The sequence below is a fragment of the Candida parapsilosis genome, contig 005569 (assembly GCF_000182765.1).
Source record: "Candida parapsilosis strain CDC317 annotated contig 005569".
Lineage (NCBI taxonomy): Eukaryota > Fungi > Ascomycota > Pichiomycetes > Serinales > Debaryomycetaceae > Lodderomyces > Lodderomyces parapsilosis.
The window spans coordinates 1,652,542-1,670,254 of NW_023503278.1; the positions used below are offsets into that span (position 1 = coordinate 1,652,542).

Here is a 17,713-nt window from a genome sequence, read left to right on the forward strand (position 1 = left end):
TACACTTTACAACTATGATTCAAAAACTTCAAGTTTGGAAGTTCCTTCATCCCATGAAACTTCCGAGTAGGTGATTTCCTTGATGGCATCAATTACGTCTTTGACCGAGCCTCTAACCTGTTTTGTTGAATCTCTTTCTCTCAAAGTGACTGATTCGTCTTTTACTGATTCGAAATCAATGGTGATACCAAAAGGAGTACCCAACTCATCATTTCTGGCATACCTCTTCCCAATTGATGCAGAAGAGTCATCAACCTTGAATGGGATTTTTTCCTTTCTCAAAACATTTGAAACTTTCTTTACAATCGGTTGAAGTTCGACACTGTTAGATAATGGCACCAATAACACCTTGGTTGGTGCAACAATTGGTGGAAGAGACAACACACCTCTTTCAGCATCGTCACCTCTGGCCCAAAATTGATGTTCAAAAATTGAGTAAAGTATACGACCGATACCAAAGGAGGGTTCAATAACGTTGGGAATGTACTCTCTAATATGTTCGGTTCTCTTTACCTTTTCGATGCTAATAAGATCCGAATCCAACTCAATATTTCCTTCAATACCCTTGATTTGAACGTTAATTTTACCGTCCTTTTTCAACTCTTTACCCAAGTCTTCTAATTCACATTGAGTCCTTGAAACAAGCCACTTTTCAACAACACCAGCATCTTTTCTAAACCTTGGTCCAAACTTTTTCTTTGCGATTTCAATCTCAAATTTTTCAACAACCCGTGGTTCAGCCAATGGTTGCCTAACAACAAGTTTCTCGCCAGTTCTTGCTGCATGAACAGATAAATCGTAGGCTGATCTATCGGCACAACCGACACACTCAATCCATCCATAGGAAGTTTCCAATTCGGCATCCCAGCAGTCAGATGCGTAGTGAGCCATTTCGTTTGACATGTGCTGTCTAAATCTCAATCTAGAAGGGTCGGTACCAATTTTGGTCAAAAACAAATAGATTCTAGCAATGAAATAACCCAATGTTTCATTGTCAACCATACCAGAACCGACTGCCTCTCCAATAGTCTTTTCTATAAGTTCATTTGAACCAGATTCTTGAACTCCTTTGGGCAAAAATTTCAATTTTAAGTCCTTTACTGCGTCAAATTTCGCATGGGACTTATCTTCAGGATCAACAAAGTGTTCGATTTCTGCCATCAAAAATTCACGAACTCTCAACAACCCAGCTCTTGGTGCGATTTCATTACGGAAAGACTTTCCAATAGAGGCAGAGGCGAATGGCATCTTGTCGTTGTTGAACTCCAACAACTTACTGAAATTTAAAAATTGACCTTGCGCAGTCTCTGGTCTCAAATATGCTTTCAAATTTCCAGATGGCCCAATTGCAGTATCGAACATCAAATTAAATTCAACTGGTGGTTCCAATTTACCTCCAGTTCCGGGATTGGTAATTTCAAACTTTGTAATCAACTCCCCCAATTCTGGACCAGAATATCCATCAATTTGAGCAAGAACGTTTTCGTACTCCTCGACAACTTTATCATCCAATTTAACGTGTTTGATTTCCTTAACCTTCTTCTTTCTCTTCTTTTTGTTCTCATCATCCTCTTCCTCATCCTTGATGTTCTCTCCTCTTGCTAATTTGTCTCCCTTTAATCTTGATTCCAATACCTCCTCAACCAAATGATCCGCTCTGAAAATTTCTCCACTTTTCAAATCCTTACACATCCAATCAGAGAATCTGTCCACATGACCGGAGGTCTTGAAAACTTCATACGGTGTCAACATTGTTGCTTCCACTTCCAACATGTCCTCCTCCAAAATGAAATGTTTTCTCCAAGCATCAATTATATTATTTTGGAAAGCACACCCTGGTGGACCGAAATCGAACAATCCTGCAACACCACCATAAATTTCAAATGAAGGTGCGTAAAAAAATCTTCTTTTCAATAGCTGTTCCAACGATTCCCTTGAAAAGGGGACATTTGTTTCCTTTGCACCCGCCATTCTCGACACTCTTGATAAGTTTCTGATAAAATTGAAGGCTCTAATTTTGACCAGTGTTAGGTTTGCTATGACTAACCAAAATGTGGCCGGACTTTCGATTTTTTTTTTTTTTCAGCCCATTTTTTCCACTCTGGCATTAGATTTTAATGCAACTTTGCACGACATAGAACGTGAGATTTATTGGTGATACTTTACTCGATTTGGCCATGTGTTGCTATGCAATGTTGATAGCTGGCTATGAAATTCTTAGTGAATAGACGTAGGTCAATTTCATCCTATTTAAGAGATACAGATGCCATTATCTTTTCAAATGGATCACATTGTATGTGTACTTCTTGGTCCACGGACGGAAAGAAAAAAAAAAAGCTAGGTGAAAAATTTCAGAAACCACATCAAAGTCTTCTTCAATCAATATTCTTTAACAACCATGCCTATGCGTTTGAGAGCTGAAAAGCGTATGAGAAAGTTGCTTCTCGAGCAACTCAAGGAACGTCAACAACATGGTGCCAGGATTGCACAGGGACATAAGACTAAAGATGACTTAATAAAGTTAAATTTGGGTCCGCAAGTGTTTGTTTTCAAAAATTTATTCAGTGGTCAGATATTGTATTCCCAGGTACCTGCTTACCATCAAGAACAAATAGATGCACAATTTCTCAATCCAAATTGGCAAAATAGAAAACCTTCCAGAAGACAAGATTTATGGAAGATAATGTGTGTTGCAAATTTTGACAATTACGAATATGCAACTGCAGCGTACCAAGGATTGCTAGATCTCAGAAAGGCAAGGGACATATCTCAAAAGAAAAAATCCAACGAGTTACGGAAGAAGAACGATGATGGTAACGTGTGGTTTTCAGGACAGTATAGACCTACGTATTCACAAGAAGCCGTAGCGGACTTGGCCCATGTAATTGATGAGTTTGAATTGGAAAAGACAAAATTATTTTGGGAAAATGAATGGAGAAGAGGAGAAGATAAACATTGGAGAGTCGACTTGGTTGAGCATGACAAATTGCCCGTGTTCAATCTCAAGCATCAAACGGTATTGTTGGATGTTATGAGATCCAAAGCAGTTGAGGCGTTTGCTCAAGAAAGGGCGAAACAAGCAAAGCTTGGAAGCGAACAAGATTCGGACGCTGTATTTGCTTGAGGGAAAGGGAATAGCGTGTAAATAGATTGGTAATTCATCAATGTAGGAGGAATTTGTTGTAAACGATTACTTATTACTACTTTAGGGCATGTCACGTGAGTCGGTTTAACTTTCCCGCTCAGTGTATCGGATATTTCAAATTGTGGCATCACTCGAAGAAAAAGTGTGTCAAACATATCCGATCAAAGAGTATGATTATGAGACACTCAATCCTCACGCTTTGCGCGATGCTCCTTCGTAAGTTTAATGACTCAATACACTCACACATACACACACTTCGATTTAAAAAAAAATTGTGTACGTATGCATCTTTTGATTCGTAAAAGCATCATCGGGCCACAATTTTTTATTTTTCTTTTTTAATGACCGCCACACTTTGAGAAAAATTGAAATTCCACATTACGGACGGCCGCTCTTGAAGCAAAAAGAGAAAAAAATAGAATAGAATGGGAAAATTTTTGTCAGCTTCAAAGCACAGCAAATAAATCTGGACTCATCGTTCATATAACGCAATGGATTTCTGTTACAACAAGCTGATGGGGAACGGTGCTGTTGCTAGTAAGTTCAAATTAACGAATATGGTTCAGTTGAACCAATCGAACGTGAGGACACCTATTGCTCCAAAGAGGAGTTTGGAGGAGGCTGAGAGCTCCACGATTTCACAAAGTACGAATGAAAGCAGCACTAAAGATACTGAATCCCCATTGAAAAGCATGGAAAACCCCTTAACTCATCACCCCAGTAATTGCAATCGTTGCTACAGGTTGAAAAAGAAATGTTCGAGAACTTTTCCCAAATGTTCCCATTGTGAAAGGACAGGCTCAGAGTGCGAGTACGTTGATAGGACCAAAAAGAGAAAGAAACCGGCGGAAAAATCAGGGCAGGTGAGCAAGTCAGATGGCCAATTAATCCATATTGCTAGTGCGGAATCAACGCAAGCCGGAGTGGTTGCTCATAAATTGATATCAGTGTCTTCCTTGCTCGTGCCTGATCAAAGTGATGACCAAGTAAAGAATAGAGAAAAATCCAAGCATAGAAAGATAGCAACGGCCGCATTAGCATCTTCTGCTCGTCGAGCACAAGATAAGGAAAAGCAACACGAAGAGAAAATAAACTACAAATCCACTCAACAACCAACGCTTTCCAATATTCAAGAAGAGTTTATCACCATGAAGGAAATTAAAGAGGAAAACTTGCCCTTGATTTTTGCGCTCAATTATTTCAACAACTTTGGTCACAAGTACCCGTTTATCAACAAATATTTGTTTCTCGAGAAGTTGAAAAAGATTGACTTTGCCAAGGATTCGATTGTAAATTTGGACGTATACTTACTTTTGAGCATTGGATGCATTTTGCATGATGCTAAGACTCAATCTTCCCACTATTCGGAATACTTTAAAACAAAGAGCATATACAGTATCATAGATGTTTTGGACTTGTCATTTGCATCCTATAACGAAGAAAGCATGCATCTTTTGTTATTGTTGTCAATATATGGTTTAACAACATTAAACAATGAGATGGTATGGAACTTGGTGGGATTGTTGAATAGAGCAATTTTGAAGTTTGATTTGTTCAAGAAGCTCGACAATGTCCTGATTGAGCGGGTATTTTGGACAGTGCACAATTTGGATAAGGAAATTAGTCTTGTTGCCATCAAACCATCGCAATTCCCAAAATACACCTACTTATCAAAACAAGATATAGATAACACCTTTTACGAGGAAGAGAATTTGTCCCTTGTGAAACACTACATTGCTCTTGGCAAAATTCAGGACTCTATAGTTGATGCTGTTTTATCCCACTCAAACGAAAATCTCAGACAAATTTCTCGTGATTTAGGATCATGGGTCTCAAGTTTCACCAAAGACATTAGCTTGAAATATGTTTCACAGCCCAATTTGCAGGAGCTTATACCTTGGGCTAACATACAAAGTTACTTCTTACAAACAGTCATGGACCAAGTCTCCACAACCAAGAGTTTTCAATTCCCATCTAACTTCATTTTCCACTCTTTTACATCGTTGATATCCGCATCTGACAAATCAATGACAGCAAATAATAAACACAACACTAAACTTGCAATAGTTTCGTCTGGCATCTGGTATGCTCAGCTTTTTGACGTTCTAAATTACAGCACTGATTCGTTGGTTCATTTCTTGAAATCTGATAGGGCGGATGCCGGCTCTAGGGTAAAAGAGTTTAATGAGTTTCTACAGCAGGATTTGAATTTGTTAAAATATATAAGAGGGTTTAGATCATTGCTTCATCTAGAAGGTTATCAGAAATTGTCGACAAAGATCAACGAAACGATTGAGGTCTTGGAACAGTTGAGCATTGTCTTGCTAGGGTTTGAGGAAGATGGAGATAATCCGAAAGTGTTGAGTATTCTTCAAGAAGTCAAACAAAAGGTTGGACATTCTCTATAGATTGTATTTTAATATATGTTTTATGAGTAATTGAATCAGCTAAAGATTAGTTTTGTGTTTACATTCTATCTGCTTGTCTTTAGAAGAGAGGGACAAAACTTCGAAACAATGATATGAAAACATTGGAAACTTTACAACACCTTACTGTACAAGGACATTGTGTTTGTACAATCACTTTAGCCGGCGTTTTTCACACCTTTCAGTTGTCGCCACATCAATAATGCCATTCAATGCCATAACAAAACGTTTATTTTCTAGTACAACGAAAAGAGCTCAAATCATAGCGTCACAGATAAAATCGAATGAGGTGAATGCAGACAAAATTCTCCAGCGCAAATATCGAATTATTGATCACGAATATGATTGTGTTGTTGTTGGCGCTGGTGGAGCGGGGCTACGAGCGGCTTTTGGTTTAGCAGAGGCTGGATTCAAAACTGCTTGTGTGTCAAAATTGTTTCCCACCAGATCGCACACAGTTGCTGCACAAGGTGGTATAAATGCAGCTTTAGGAAACATGCACCCTGATGATTGGCATTGGCACATGTATGACACAGTTAAGGGGTCAGATTGGTTGGGTGATCAAGATGCTATTCATTATATGACAAGAGAAGCACCGGCCTCTATATACGAATTGGAACATTATGGAGTACCATTTTCAAGAAATGACAAAGGTAGGATCTATCAAAGAGCATTTGGTGGCCAGACTAAAGAATACGGCAAAGGTGGCCAGGCTTATAGGACATGTGCAGTGGCAGATCGTACTGGACATGCGTTGTTGCATACTTTGTATGGCCAATCATTAAATCATGATTGTCACTTTTTTATTGAATTTTTTGCAATGGATTTGTTGATGCAAGATGGTGAGTGTGTGGGTGTAATTGCTTACAATGAAGAGGATGGTACTTTACATCGATTCAGAGCACATAAAACGATTATAGCAACTGGTGGGTACGGTAGAGCTTACTTTTCATGCACCTCTGCTCACACCTGTACGGGTGATGGATATGCAATGGTTTCCAGAGCTGGTTTGCCATTAGAAGATTTGGAGTTTATTCAATTCCACCCTTCTGGTATCTACGGATCCGGTTGTCTTATCACTGAAGGTGCAAGAGGTGAAGGTGGATTTTTGATCAACTCCGAAGGTGAGCGATTTATGGAGCGTTATGCTCCCTCAGCCAAAGATTTGGCGTGTAGGGATGTCGTTTCTAGAGCCATCACCATGGAGATCAATGAAGGTAGAGGTGTAGGGCCAGAGAAGGATCACATGTACTTGCAATTGTCACACATTCCAGCTGCTGTTTTAAAAGAACGATTGCCAGGTATTTCAGAAACTGCACACATTTTTGCTGGTGTCGATGTCACAAAAGAACCTATTCCTATCTTGCCCACAGTTCATTACAACATGGGAGGTATCCCCACCAATTGGAAAGGTGAAGTTATCACCAAGGATGCTGATGGGAAGGATAAAGTTGTTCCAGGGTTATTGGCTTGTGGGGAAGCAGCGTGTGCATCAGTGCATGGTGCCAACAGGCTCGGTGCAAACTCGTTATTGGATTTGGTTGTATTTGGTAGAGCAGTTTCGCACACAATAAGAGACCAATTGACACCTAATACTCCATTGAAACCAATGGATGCTACTTTGGGTAAAGAATCGATTGAAAATTTACACAATTTGCGTACTGCTAATGGTTCGAAATCGACAGCAGAACTCAGATTGGATATGCAGAAGACAATGCAAAGAGGTTGTGCCGTGTTTAGAACACAAGACACTTTGGACACTTGTGTGAAACACATCAATGAGGTTGACAAAAATTTTGTCAATGTGAAAACCACTGATCGTTCAATGGTCTGGAATAGTGATATGGTAGAAACGTTGGAATTGCAAAATTTGCTTACATGTGCCACCCAAACAGCTGCTGCAGCTGCAGCTAGAAAAGAGTCAAGAGGCGCCCATGCTAGGGAAGATTTCCCGGAAAGAGACGATTTGAACTGGTGGAAACACACATTGACTTGGCAGCTGGGGTGTGGATCGGATGTTAAAATTGACTACAGAGATGTCGTTAAGCATACATTGGATGAAGCTGAATGTAAATCGGTGCCACCAACTGTCAGAGCTTATTAGGAACACTTGTACATAGAATATGCGCTACCATTGTGAATTTTTTACGGGACGAAAAAGAAAAAGTATATTCAACACAGAGAGATTTATTTAATCGCCACTGAATAGTAAAACTCAATTTCTTTCTCTCAAATTTCACACAAACAAACATGCCACCAAAAGCCGATTGGGACAAATACGTTGCTCCGGCAGAGGATGAGGAAAAGGAGCAAGAAAAGATTGTGCCATTGTCAGAAAGCGATATTCAAGTTTTAAAGACGTATGGTGCAGCTCCATATGCATCGACCATTAAGCAGATTGAAAAAGACTTGAAAGATGTCGAAGAGAGAATAAAGGAAAACATAGGTATAAAAGAAAGTGATACAGGATTAGCTCCGACACATCTTTGGGATGTCTTGGGTGATAAACAGCGAATGCAAGAGGAGCAGTCTTTACAAGTTGCCAGATGTACCAAAATTATAGAGCCCGTGCAACAAGTGGTAACCACACCGGGATTGCAGAATGCCGATACCAGATCCAAATATGTCATAAATATCAAGCAGATTGCCAAATTTGTTGTTGGATTGGGAGAAAGGGTATCACCAACCGATATTGAAGAAGGAATGAGGGTTGGTGTTGATAGACACAAGTATGAGATTCAATTGCCACTACCACCAAGAATTGATCCCTCAGTAACAATGATGACAGTGGAAGAGAAGCCAGATGTGACGTATAGCGACGTTGGTGGATGTAAAGAACAAATTGAAAAATTGAGAGAGGTTGTTGAGTTGCCATTGTTGAGTCCGGAACGATTTGTCAAGTTGGGAATCGATCCGCCAAAGGGTATTTTGTTATATGGACCACCAGGTACTGGTAAAACCTTGTGTGCTAGAGCAGTAGCTAACAGAACCGATGCTACATTTATTAGAGTCATTGGGTCTGAGTTGGTACAAAAATATGTTGGTGAAGGTGCTAGAATGGTTAGAGAATTATTTGAAATGGCCAGGACTAAGAAAGCATGCATTATATTTTTTGACGAGGTTGATGCAATTGGAGGTGCTAGATTCGATGATGGTGCCGGTGGTGATAACGAAGTGCAAAGAACAATGTTGGAATTGATTACCCAATTGGATGGGTTTGATCCAAGAGGTAACATCAAGGTTATGTTTGCCACCAATAGACCAAACACTTTGGATCCTGCATTATTGAGACCAGGAAGAATAGATCGTAAAGTTGAGTTTTCGTTACCAGACTTGGAAGGACGTGCCAACATTTTCCGAATTCACTCGAAAACAATGAGTTGTGAAAAAGATATTAGATGGGAACTAATATCAAGATTATGTCCTAATGCTACAGGTGCGGAATTAAGATCTGTTTGTACTGAAGCTGGTATGTTTGCCATTAGATCGAGAAGAAAAGTTGCTAATGAAAAGGATTTCTTAAAGGCAGTTGACAAGGTTATCAAGGGTAACTTGAAATTTAGTTCAACTAGTGAGTACATGCAATATAATTAGTATTGATTACAATGGGGGCATTACAAGGAAAAAACACAAATGTGTCTTCTTACTTTACTCTATTTCCCTAATCCCACCATGAAACACATCCAAGACCCGAGAGTTGACAGGATGCAATTATACTATATGGCGGCACCTTATTCGCCGGTTCTTCGATTCCTATGGCTTCATTGGAACTTTTCGGTTTCACATTGTAAAACACCTCTTTTTCCACCTTGAATCGAATTTTTTCATCAACATCAATAAACAATTCTGTATCAGCTGAATTCCATACCCAAGCCAGTTCGCTTTCTTTAAATTCACAGTCTTCAAATAAATAATCAGCCGGGATCCAAATATCATCGAAAAACTCTAATCGTACCTTGATACCAGTAGCTTTACATTCAGTCACCCAACCAGTCAATACTTCACCAACAAATGGTTTGAATACAATGCATCTAAATCTTACTTCAACATATGATCCGCCATCTCCTGGTTTTAGTAGTCCGTCTTTTATATCGAGCAAATCCCATATGGTGATAACGACCCCTAGCTTGGGGACAACTTTGTTGGCATATTTCTTGTTGAGCTCGTCGGTGATTGCATGTTGAATAGGGATGTTGAATGTGTGTGGTGGGATCCGTATTAGATCATTGATTTCTGATAGTATAAACATGAATGGAGGGTTGTGGGGCAAAGATGGGGAGGAGGCGTCGTTGGTTGGTGTTGTTGATGTCTGGAAGATGATCTTTTGGTGATGCGATGAAGGATGTAAGGAAGAAAAAAAAAAAAATAAAATAAAATAAAGTTGACATAAACTGGAGTAGCTAACAGTGTTACTCGACTACATACGCAATGGCTCCGAAAACAGGTAGTCCCTACAGAGTGAGCAAGCCACAGGTGAACGTATTGGATGGGAAACATATTAGTGCTAAGAAGGCGGCAAGTTATCTACATTCTGTTCGTCAACAGCAACATCAATTAAAGGGTCCACCCACTATCACGTCTCTGACAACTGGCACCGGTGGTGCTCCAGCCACACAAGAGCCATCATGGAACCCGAAACATTTCCGTTTATTTGTTGGCAATTTGGGCCCTGATGCCACTAATGATCTTTTACGTGGTGCATTTGGTAAGTACACAAGCATGAGTAATGTGCATGTTCCCATGGACAAGCATACAAAGAAGCCCAAGGGATATGGCTTCGTTGCGTTTGCTAATGCCGATGACTACCTACAAGCTTTTAAGGATATGGATGGAAAGTATATTGGACAATTCCCTGTCCAATTGAAACGTGCTGAGTCAAGTGTTCCAAAGAAACACAAAAGTAAGGGCAGAAGGTGAGCTGAAGAGAGAGAAAAAAAAAAAAAACTGGTGGTGATGGAAATATTTACCAGACATCAGTTTGGTATTACTGCCCACTATGTATCGCGTTGGATTCAGGAACCTACTTATTATAGGGACAAAAACACACCCTATAGCATTTGCTCCCATACGAAGTCGCTTCCTTCCATTGACAATTGCTAGATTCAAATCAAACCTACCTCAATCTAACTCATCAAACAATGGTAATAAAAAAGACAATGAAGCCCAAAATGGTACTTTAAATGATTCACAATTGCCTACAAATCCAAACGCCGGTAAGCAATTACCTTCGAAAAGTGAATGGGAGAATTTGAAACTCCATATACCTGGCGAACAAGTACAAACCAATACGGCTAAAGACCGTGTACCTAAATTCCCACTAGGCAAAGAAAATGTACCAACATTATTGCCTCGACCTGGTGTGCCTCAAGTGGGTAAACATTACACTTTTAAACAAGTGATTAATATTTTGAAAAACAAGAAGCAACCAGAACTCATTTATGAAAGTGAACCACATCGATTATATTTCCTAATGTGTTTTTGTTTATCAATAATGTTTACCATTTATGCTTGTGTTTTATTTGAATGGGCATTTTGGATATCACGTAAGGAATATGATGAAAATGAAAAAGAAGAGACTAATGAAGCATTGAGAAATCGAGATTGGGCGCTTTCATTAGCAATGTATTTGATTCCATCAATCACCATGTTTGTTGCTGCTGCTGGTGCTGCCATTTTCCCCACAAAATTAGTGAGAAGAATGTGGTATTTGCCTGGACCCAAAGAATACATCAAGTTTACTTCGCATCCATTGATTCCAGGTAGACCAACGCCGGTGTATACTGTTCCTTTGGAAAACTTGAGTCGTCGTAAAACCGCACGTGTTTGGACCGGTAAAGGATTTTATGGAACGTCTGATAAAGGGTTCTTTTTCTTTGTGTTGCGAGAAAAAATTTCGTCCATGAAACTGAAGAGCTGGGTTATTGATAGAAAGGGGTTTTTCTGGTCTGATGGAAGAGTATTTGATTATTTATTTGGCAAAGAAACGTTGCAAGAAGCAGAAGCAGGTGTACCTTATGATGCACAAGTTGGTATCATTAATCGTGAAGTGAAAAAGAAGAAGGAGAAGTTGAAGCAACAACATGGAATGTTTTGGAGGTATAAGTTGATGTTGGGTGAAATGAAGCTGGATGTGAGAAAAGTAGGTGGGTATTTGACTGGTGGTGAGACAAAGGGCGGCAAGAATGAAAGAAAACAGTTGCCTAGAAAGTGATGCGTTGTGTGTGTGTGTGTGTGTGTGTGTGTGTATATATATATATGTATATATTGTAAATAGACTATTGTTCATGATATGTATTTAAGTTTACATATCTACATTGTTGAACATGTGTTGCCCTAAAACAAGGCAAAATTATTTCAAATGTTCACTATTGCTAGTCAATGGGGACGTAAAACATGTCCGATATTAGTGCACATGTGTCTGTTTTCTTGTGCCAACGTTCAGCGATGTATATATATATATATATATATATATATATATATATAACTGTGGTATAGAGTCCTGATAAAAAGTGTATATGCAGATGTGTCAAAGAAGATTTTATTTTTGCGTCACACAACACAACACAACACAACACATGCGCATAATCACCCAAATCTATGAGCCTAAGAAGAGAAGCAATACTAAATAACAAGGCATAAAAAGGAATGTGATGAGGTTTAAACCACAATTGGATTAAGATTGGCAGCAGTGTATACTTGCTTTTAATCGTCTACAGTTTGTTAAGTTTATACTTAGTATTGTATTGTATTATTCCTGCATATAATTTACTGATGATAAATGGACAAATTAACATACACAATACGCACACAGAGTGTCTTCTCCTCTTTTATTTTTCTCAAGAGTTTGTTTATATGCAGTACTCACTATCAAGTCTAATTACACCATTTTATATCTCGCCTCCCCACCCCAATCATCCACCCCCAATTGATAAGGCTTTATTTGCACCAACGAAGTTGGTAATTGGTAATTAGATACTCATAAGATTATGCTGTAATACTTTTGTTGTTTGACCTCACATTCGATTGTAGCTAAAAGAATGAATGGTAGTGTATATGTGCACAATTATATGTGTAAGAATACGCAAGAAGGTATTTTGTGTTACTATTGAAGTAAGAATTTCACTATGTCTTTGTCTTTGTCTTTGTCTTTGTCTCTCCTTCTGTCTCTCTTTTTTTATTTTATTTTTTCAACAACAACAACAACAACAACGAAACCGACAAAAGCAAAAAAACTTTCCACTTTACTTTTCTTCATTTAATTCTACCTTGTTTTTTTTTTTTTTTTTTTTTTATTCGCCACCCACTTTTTTCAATAAAGGAGACTTTAATTGTTTCCCAAAGATACTACATTCATTTCATAGAAGAACCGTTACTAAGCACCGGCAATTGATACAACCTATAAAACATTGCTAAACAAACAATTCACTTTTCATTATTCCTTTTGAGGGCTGAACGGAGTTTTTTTATTTTTATTTTTCGAATTTTAATTTAATTCTTTTTTTTTTTCCTTTGTTTCGTTTTGTTCACTTGTGCTGTATTCGGTCTGATCACATAGACACGCCACTACTAAACTAAGTCCACATATCTGCAAAATCTACATTTGCCTTATAACGTTGTATATCAACCATCATATATCCATCATGGTATCAACAGCAACTTTGAAGAAACATACTTCAGCTAAACCATCTACTCATACCAAAAGAAAGTTGAATGAGTTGGGTGACATTTCCAATACTCCTATCCATAAACAACAAAAGCAGCAACAACAGCAACAACAACAACAACAACACAACCACCCTCGTCATCATAGTTCTCACAATAGTTCATGGCAGCGTCGACAGCGACAACAACTGACTAACCACTTGAAATATCTTGGGGATGACGACATAACTGCACCAAAAAATAAGAAAACAGCTTCTGCTTCTAGTACATCCACCCCTGATAAGCCGATAACTAGACTGAACCTGAAACTTCACCTTTTGCCACAACACAAGCAAGAACAAGAGGCAAAAGAGAAGCAACAACTAAAATGCAAGATTAAGCGCCAACTTCACCACACTACGGAACACGACAACTATACTCATCGAGTAAAACAACAACGGCAAAATTCACAAACACCACCAGGTATGAATCTGGAGGAAGAGTATATGTTGCAAGAAATTACCGCCAAACCAGACTACTTTGACTCTACAACATCGACCCATATGAATGACTGCGAATCTCAAGAACAGTGCTACCAACATAGGCGTAGCAAGTCTGTCACTTTTAAATTACCACATGATGAAGTAAATGGTTTTGAAAGTTCACCATTGTTGACACCCAAGAATGATGATGATAGCGATGTCGAGGAAGAAATATTAGCTAGGCACAAGCAACAGTTGCATTTGCAAAAGGAGCAAGAAATGGTATCCGTGTATCCATCGACTCCGCCAGAATCGTTCCAACATGAAGAAGAAGAAGAAGAAGAAGAAGAAGAAAGAAATGTGAAGATGGATGAAGTAGAAACATCACCATTGGAGCAGATTTTCTCACCCCAATCCCAAACAATAGCTCCGGAAGCTAAATCTGAATTACAACCGAAATTTGAACAGCAACCACCACCACCACAACAACAACAACTGTCTGATTTAGTATCAAACAATACCGACTATATAACCCTTGCATCAACGTTGCCACTAATTCAAAACCAACGCAACCAAATTGAACAAGAAATTGTACAATTATCACAACTAAAGTCAAGATTCAATACATCTTCAAAAGAAGAAACAATTGCATTTGTAACAAAGCTATTACAAGGTGAAACTGGATTACCTAAACCTACACCCATTGTAACTTGCCCCTATATACATTGGGAAAAATATCATCCTACCTTGTCCCGTGTATCAATGGATTTACAAGCAGAATCAAATAACTCAAATGGAAAAGATCAACCATTTAAGTTCGTCATTTAGTGTGCATGTGTGATTGTTTAGCTTTTAGTGTAACCCCTACCCCCCCCCCCCCCCACTTTTTTTTTACCCAGCACTTGTGTAAAGTATATAAAAAATGAACAAAAAAAGACCACCAAATTATGGCCTAGCTTTCGTAGACATGCCAAAATAAAAAAATATTCCCTTAAGATCCTATATAGCTTGAAAATAACTACTTACACAGCAAATTCAACTTCAACCACTTTTCACTAAATTGCTATTCTCGTCATCGTCATCACTATCATCAACCAGAAACGCATTATCAGTAGTGGTCTGTGTAGTTGAACCACCAGAACCAGCACCAGTACCAGCACCAATGGTCTTGTTCCCACTAGCAGAATCATGATGAGCTCCCTTTCTAGAGTCATCAACTACGTCACTTGACATTCTAGGACGACGAGGTAAATTAGGCGTGGTTTCTGGATCTTCCTCTTCATCATCATCATCATCATCATCATCACCATGGGCATCATCTTTTTTCTTGCCTCCTTTCTCCGCGTTCCCGCCACGACCAATTTGCTTACTCTTTTTCGCATCCTCCAGTTTCAAATTATCTTTATCAGTAATGGTAATTTGGTCTTGGAAATCACCAGTAATGATCTCAGGATCTTCATCAAATCGAGCACGATTGGTTTTGTTTCTCCAGTCATCATAGTATCTTCCACCACCTAAATTGCCAAAATTGTTGCCACCATCACGATGTGATTTGCTGCCAAATTGTTGACGTTGTGGTGGACGACGTTGAGAACCGGTAGCGCCGCCACCGCCACGTCTTTCATTGCCATGATCAAACTCATCATAGTCAAATTCGTCATTGGCACGATCGTATTTGGAATTGGTTCTGTTGTTGTTATTGTTGTTGGCTCCACTGCCAGCATTATCGAATTTCTTAGCAAGACCTGAAACCCATCCATTAATTGTTGTTCTTGCTTCTTCTAAACCTTGAGTAAAAGTTTCTTTTATAGTTTCAAATTCATCTGGTGATTCATCGTCATCATCAAATCCATCATCATCATTATTACGACGACGTTCACGACTTGAACGTGATCTCGCTGCCACACCTGCTCCCCCTCCTCGATTACTTCTTTCTCCATGATGTTGCCTTTGTCTTGCTTTTTCCTCACGCCTACGTCTTTGTCTCTCATCTTCCAACTCAAATTCTTTTTGCAATTTACGTGCCAATATCTCATCATCAGTAAAAGTATGCGACGTATCACTAGGAGCTCTACTTCTGACTAATCCACTTCCAAAAGCTGCACGTGGATTACTTGTAGGTTGATGTTGAGGATAAACTGGGATATCGGGTTTGAAAGTTGGATCAGACAAGTAAAGTAATGCACCAAATGCTGGTTCGGGATTACCTTGAGATGCAATAAGCACAGCTGTGATAATCTTGTCATCAGTTTGTGGAAATGCATCTTTTAAATCTTGAACAATTTGCTCAACTGGGTCCTTGGGTCTTTTTGGTGGTACTGGTGGAGCTGCTTCCTCAGTGGTAGTAGAAGTGGTGGTTGAAGGGTTGGAATCGGTAGATTGTGCCTTGTTTGTTGCATTTTTTGTCGCAACATCCTTCGGTTCGTCAGCAGTAGAGTCCTTCTTCTCATTATCATCACCAAGTGGTATATCTTCAATAGGTGCTTCTTCTTTTGCATCGCCTTTAGCCGTGTCTTTGTTTTCTGGCACCTCCTTTGAAGTTGCTTCACTAACTCCGCTGTCTTTAGTCTCCTTTTTTCCCAGTTTCGTATCATCAATTGAATCCAATGGTTGGGCAGATACTGCCTTTAAGTCGTCTTTCTTAGCCTTTGCCATATTCGAAGTGCAAATGATATAGTTCAAGTATGGTTATGGTTTTGGTTGTACAATGGTTCGTTGACTTGAGCTCTTTTTTTTTTTTTGTGGCGAGCAGTTTCGACGTCATTTTTCTGGAGATTTAGGTCGATTATTGCGCCGCACTATAATGTTTGCAAACTCTTGAGGTTAACACCAGACCATCACGATTGATTGCTACAAGGTTCTTGGATGACAGAAGAACACCGCGATTTCTTTGAAATTAAGTTTGGTGGTGTCTGACACATTATCATAGGATCTCCTATTGATGAAAATTTTGGCTATAGATTTGTTGCAACTGACGTGTACAGTAACCGTAGTTGATTTCTACAGTAATCGAAAGAGGGAGTCGAGCTTCTTGGTGTGTGCTTGATGCTCTCTTTGTTGTCTGAGTTGTTTACTGGGTTTGCCAATTTCGTATTGAACCAGTAGCTACAAAGTTTGACCACAGTACACGCCCTCCTCCATCTCTCTCGCATAAAATTATTCTAGTGAAATTTTTCACCCTTCAATTATCTTTTGATTCCTTTTTCCTCTTCTCTTTGATAGTATTTATTTTAAATAACTCCGACAATTGCTAGAGCTTTATATTTGTAATATAGATGAATATAGAGTGTGGACAGCGGAGGAATATCAAAGAAGAAGGAATGGGGAATTGGACAATTAATGTTCATACCCCATCACCCTTGGAAGAATCTGTCATTTGAATCGAATTTGAATATGATTCGAATTATTTTATCTTTTCAAGTGCAGACTCACATTTGAATGGTCAAGTTAAAAGAGTTGTAGAGGTATTTATACATTGTATTGCGATTATTCAAAATTTTGTTTCCAATCAATCTATGATACAAATTATCCCATGTGAGGGTTGATATTCTCAATGGTAGATGTCCCTTCATCGAGATGGATGTCTCAAATTGTGCAGTACGAACCGTTTCTTTCCTTATAATAGACAATTAGCCCTCCGTTTTTGCTTCTCACGATGACGCAGATGCCAATTCTTCCCTCCTTTGTTCCTTAACCTGTTGCAATTCCTTTCTTCTTCTAATCAAATCCAAATTTTCACACTCTTCCCAAGAATGTTTGTCATGTTTACAATCAACTGATGAGTTGGCCGATTGTCTGATTAAACAAGTCTGATACAACGCGAAATAAGCAGCACATCTATCTCTCCATTTCAATGGAACTTTATACTTCTGGCAATCGTCTTGCGAAACTAGACAAACATTGAGTTAGTAACCCATCCATGGATCAGGTTTCGTGTTTGCGTACATACGAAGCGGTGGAAACTGTGTTACTGACATTTGTGAATATGTGTATATACGTATGTAGATTTTTCCAGTAGA

The 17,713-nt window shown here is 38.9% G+C and overlaps 11 protein-coding genes across 11 annotated transcripts; 7 read left to right on the top strand and 4 right to left on the bottom strand. All coding sequences in view use genetic code 12, as the record gives it.

Annotated features, from left to right (window-relative positions):
* Window positions 1–12: 12 nt before the first annotated feature.
* On the bottom strand, window positions 13–1,971 carry GRS1 (glycine--tRNA ligase; the record flags this gene model as incomplete). The annotated part of the gene is made up of 1 exon (XM_036807052.1): window positions 13–1,971. The coding sequence occupies one exon, from the start codon at window positions 1,969–1,971 to the stop codon at window positions 13–15; it is 1,959 nt and encodes a 652-aa protein (XP_036663927.1).
* Window positions 1,972–2,398: 427 nt separating this feature from the next.
* CPAR2_107830 (mitochondrial 54S ribosomal protein mL67) lies at window positions 2,399–3,124 on the top strand (the record flags this gene model as incomplete). The annotated part of the gene is made up of 1 exon (XM_036807053.1): window positions 2,399–3,124. One exon carries the CDS (start codon window positions 2,399–2,401, stop codon window positions 3,122–3,124), a length of 726 nt encoding a protein of 241 aa, XP_036663928.1.
* A 512-nt stretch (window positions 3,125–3,636) lies between these two features.
* CPAR2_107840 (Zn(II)2Cys6 transcription factor) lies at window positions 3,637–5,553 on the top strand (the record flags this gene model as incomplete). Its single annotated transcript, XM_036807054.1, has 1 exon — window positions 3,637–5,553. One exon carries the CDS (start codon window positions 3,637–3,639, stop codon window positions 5,551–5,553), a length of 1,917 nt encoding a protein of 638 aa, XP_036663929.1.
* Window positions 5,554–5,773: 220 nt separating this feature from the next.
* Window positions 5,774–7,675, top strand: SDH1 (succinate dehydrogenase flavoprotein subunit; the record flags this gene model as incomplete). Its single annotated transcript, XM_036807055.1, has 1 exon — window positions 5,774–7,675. One exon carries the CDS (start codon window positions 5,774–5,776, stop codon window positions 7,673–7,675), a length of 1,902 nt encoding a protein of 633 aa, XP_036663930.1.
* A 146-nt stretch (window positions 7,676–7,821) lies between these two features.
* RPT1 (proteasome regulatory particle base subunit) lies at window positions 7,822–9,165 on the top strand (the record flags this gene model as incomplete). The annotated part of the gene is made up of 1 exon (XM_036807056.1): window positions 7,822–9,165. The coding sequence occupies one exon, from the start codon at window positions 7,822–7,824 to the stop codon at window positions 9,163–9,165; it is 1,344 nt and encodes a 447-aa protein (XP_036663931.1).
* A 67-nt stretch (window positions 9,166–9,232) lies between these two features.
* On the bottom strand, window positions 9,233–9,820 carry CPAR2_107870 (DNA-directed RNA polymerase III subunit; the record flags this gene model as incomplete). The annotated part of the gene is made up of 1 exon (XM_036807058.1): window positions 9,233–9,820. The coding sequence occupies one exon, from the start codon at window positions 9,818–9,820 to the stop codon at window positions 9,233–9,235; it is 588 nt and encodes a 195-aa protein (XP_036663932.1).
* Window positions 9,821–9,999: 179 nt separating this feature from the next.
* Window positions 10,000–10,488, top strand: CPAR2_107880 (uncharacterized protein; the record flags this gene model as incomplete). Its single annotated transcript, XM_036807059.1, has 1 exon — window positions 10,000–10,488. The coding sequence occupies one exon, from the start codon at window positions 10,000–10,002 to the stop codon at window positions 10,486–10,488; it is 489 nt and encodes a 162-aa protein (XP_036663933.1).
* Window positions 10,489–10,567: 79 nt separating this feature from the next.
* CPAR2_107890 (uncharacterized protein) lies at window positions 10,568–11,782 on the top strand (the record flags this gene model as incomplete). The annotated part of the gene is made up of 1 exon (XM_036807060.1): window positions 10,568–11,782. One exon carries the CDS (start codon window positions 10,568–10,570, stop codon window positions 11,780–11,782), a length of 1,215 nt encoding a protein of 404 aa, XP_036663934.1.
* A 1,429-nt stretch (window positions 11,783–13,211) lies between these two features.
* CPAR2_107900 (uncharacterized protein) lies at window positions 13,212–14,522 on the top strand (the record flags this gene model as incomplete). Its single annotated transcript, XM_036807061.1, has 1 exon — window positions 13,212–14,522. One exon carries the CDS (start codon window positions 13,212–13,214, stop codon window positions 14,520–14,522), a length of 1,311 nt encoding a protein of 436 aa, XP_036663935.1.
* A 213-nt stretch (window positions 14,523–14,735) lies between these two features.
* Window positions 14,736–16,349, bottom strand: CUE5 (ubiquitin-binding protein; the record flags this gene model as incomplete). The annotated part of the gene is made up of 1 exon (XM_036807062.1): window positions 14,736–16,349. One exon carries the CDS (start codon window positions 16,347–16,349, stop codon window positions 14,736–14,738), a length of 1,614 nt encoding a protein of 537 aa, XP_036663936.1.
* Window positions 16,350–17,344: 995 nt separating this feature from the next.
* On the bottom strand, window positions 17,345–17,671 carry CPAR2_107920 (uncharacterized protein; the record flags this gene model as incomplete). Its single annotated transcript, XM_036807063.1, has 2 exons — window positions 17,345–17,583; window positions 17,644–17,671. 2 exons carry the CDS (start codon window positions 17,669–17,671, stop codon window positions 17,345–17,347), a joined length of 267 nt encoding a protein of 88 aa, XP_036663937.1.
* Between the last annotated feature and the right edge of the window lie 42 nt (window positions 17,672–17,713).